Consider the following 3098-nt stretch of genomic DNA (forward strand, 5'->3'; position numbering starts at 1 on the left):
GTGTATAAGAGACAGCAGGGTGACTGACTGCTCTAGCTTGGGACCTGAACTGTTTCTCATTCCTCGCCTTGAATTGGTTCATTCATCCATTTATTCCTTCCCTCCCTCCTCAAAGATATGCCTCATCATTTTCTTATTCAGTCAAAGCTAGATTTGCAGGGAGTCTAAGAGGCCACTTTAGCCTTTTACAGATAAGGAACACTAGGTCTAGAGAGGACATGACCTTCCCAGACTCAGTCAGGCCTTCTGGCTCCCAATCCAGGACCCAACCAATCCATCAGATTGAGAACCCTCACTAAGGACAAGGCCCTCATGGAAGTAAAAGTTCATCACTTGACAAGGACACCAATGTATCTTTTCTAGTTGGGCAGAACATGGTCTCTGCCTTCTAGGAATCCTTACTTTCCTAGAGGAGTCTATCTCTTAACTATTTAGCACTCCATGGAGGCAGCCACCACTCCATTCATGCAAAGGGAAAGTTTGTCCCCCACACTCAAAGGACTGGAGAGGTACTTACTGCCAGGAAGGCCCATATCCTTCTTTTCGTAATCCATAAGGTTGAGTCTTGTTACCAGGCCTATGGCTCTGGAAAGAATGAACTCACCCACTAACCTATCCACCAATGGGAGTCTCAGAAGGCTCAAGCCCCATTGTTCCCTAAAGAAGTCATCACCAGGTTCTGAACACTGGGAATTCCAGGGGTGGTGCTTGTGGAGGGGTTCGGAGTTGATGGGAGGAAGGGACTCCATCTGGTGGCATCTCATGAGCATAGTTGTCTTCCATCAAAGACTGGTCCACCACAGAATTATCTGTTCCCAACTTCTTATGGTGAACTCACAGAACAGCCCCCAGGAAAGGGCTCTCACACGCTCAGGAGCTTATTTTTATGTTGTCAGTTATTAGGGAGCTATTTCTGGATATCTTTTCCAGTGGTGAGTGGGGCAGATAGCACAATGAACATTGGGCAACCCTGCCCTTAAGAAGTTTCTGACCAAGTTGTCAAAGGAAAAAATAATAATAAAACACTGCTCAGGGGAACCAAGTGGTCCAAACCTCATTGCTTGGCTCTTGTAATCTCTCTCTTGTTTCTTCAACAAGTGCTGGCAAAGTATTTCCTGGGCATCATCTGGGCCTGTGGGAGCTCTGCCCATGTGATCTTGCATCTCTTTCCAGCTTCATCTCCCTCTCCAACTTTCGTATACCTCTCCCTTCCAGTCATGCCAGGTTCCTCAAAGACCCTGTTTATTTACCTTGGGAGTTTAGCTCACGTGGCTCCTTCACTCGGGAGTGCCTTTTCCCACATTTCCACTAAATATCTCCTTATCCTCCCAGGTAGTCAACTCCCCTACTCTTGAGGCAAATAGTCCTTTCAGTTTGATTTCCCAGAACCACATCATCTCCAGTTTGAAGAGACTTGGAGCATTGTCTAATCCAACTTCCATCAGATACTCGAGTACTGAGGACAGAACTTCCCTAACTCAGCAACTAATCCCCCAGAGTTCATTTGACTCAGGAACTTGCTTACCATCTCCTGAGGCAGCTTGCTTCATTTATGACCAGCTCAGTTAGAAAGCCATTTCCTAATCAAGCCTAGGTCAGCTTCCCAATAGGTTGTCCTGGCTCAGCTCCTTGGCACCATTTAGTTACTTCCAACTTTAACAGTAGCCAGAATGATCCTTTTAAGAATAGATCATGTTACTCTGCTCAAATACACAGTGAATTCCCATCTCACTCAGATTTAAAACCACAATCCTTGACCAAGTCCTCCAAATCCCTGAGCAATCTAACCAACCACTCCCATACCTCCTTAGACTCATTTTTACTGCCGTCCCCTTCACTCATTCACATAGAAAACCTCCTTGTTGTTCCACAAGCAGGGGACATGCTCCTGCTTCAGGGTATTTGCCCTTGCTATTCCCCCTTCCTGGAAAGCTGTTCTGTCAGATATCCATAGAGATCATTCCCTCATTTCCTTTGTTTCTGCTTGGGTGTCCCCCTTATCTCCATTTCTCTTAAACTGCTTTGTTTTTCAGCATAGCACATATCATTACCTAACATTTATTTATGGTCTGTCTCACTCCCCTGGAATGTAAGCTCCTCAAGTTAATGTAAACAAGAATCTAAGAATTTCAGATGGTGATAACTGCTATGAAGAGAATAAAGTAGGGTAAAATAAGAGGGCAAAATAAGGTTAAAAAAAAAAAAAGAAGAGAAGATTCATCAATAAAGGTTCCTTTGAGGTGCTGACATGGAAACTAAGCCCTAGATGATAATGAGGCAGCAAGTGTGGATCTATGCAGAGAGAACAAGTGCAATGATCCTGAGCCAGTAACAGCATAGTACCTAGATGTACTTACTAATCCTCTACTACATTGCTCCTAGCATAGAGCAGGGCGGATCTTCATACATATAGGTTCAACTGAGCAGAGTTTGAGGCTCCATCTCTGCCTCAGGAGAGGTTTCAGTCAGATAAGACCTAGGCAAGACTTCCACACAATGCAAACCAAAGACTGCTTGACAGAGAGTCCATTCATGCTGGGAGCAGGTGAGACAGATTTGGCTGTAACTGTCCCTGACCTTAAGAGTTCACACTTGGTTCCAGAGGTGAAAAAGATAGTGGCATCTGGGTTGAGGAAGAATGCATTCCAGGATCCAAAAAGAGCCTAAAGACTTTTCAAAGTCAATTCCTGATGACTCTGGGAAGTAGTTTAGTTTGGCTGGCGCTGCAATTAGGAAACAAGGCTTTGGAAGCAGCTGCCATATTGAAAAGGTCATCTCTCGGGTAAAACTTGGAGAAGTTAATATTAGACCCTCAGCCTCAGTTTCCTCGTCTGTAAAATGAAAATAATGCCTGCCTCAAAGGATATGAATCAGATAAAGTTTACTACACCTAGAAGCCTTAGTAAAGAGAAGCAGCATCTGTGAAGAGGATTGGAGAAACAACCTTTGAAGCTTGCTAAAGGAGTGCCAAGTGAATTTTAAAAGGAGCAAGCTCCGTGAGGACCCTAAGGCTCCACCAGCTCCCCAGAGGACGACTGGCGCGCAGAGACTGCTGGTCTCGAAAGGGAGGGCGTGAGTCCTGGTCGGCTCCCGGGAGG

General features: G+C 45.2%; 1 protein-coding gene across 1 annotated transcript in view; it reads right to left on the reverse strand.

The window, feature by feature from the left end:
• The window catches only part of Tex38 (testis expressed 38), a 3617-nt gene extending 3063 nt beyond the window's left edge, over window positions 1-554 (reverse strand). Inside the window, 1 exon segment of the mRNA XM_015484840.2 lies at window positions 518-554. Coding sequence (XP_015340326.1) covers window positions 518-554 — 37 coding nt within the window.
• Window positions 555-3098: the final 2544 nt, after the last annotated feature.

Source organism: Marmota marmota, unplaced genomic scaffold (genome assembly GCF_001458135.2).
Source record: "Marmota marmota marmota unplaced genomic scaffold, marMar, whole genome shotgun sequence".
Lineage (NCBI taxonomy): Eukaryota > Metazoa > Chordata > Mammalia > Rodentia > Sciuridae > Marmota > Marmota marmota.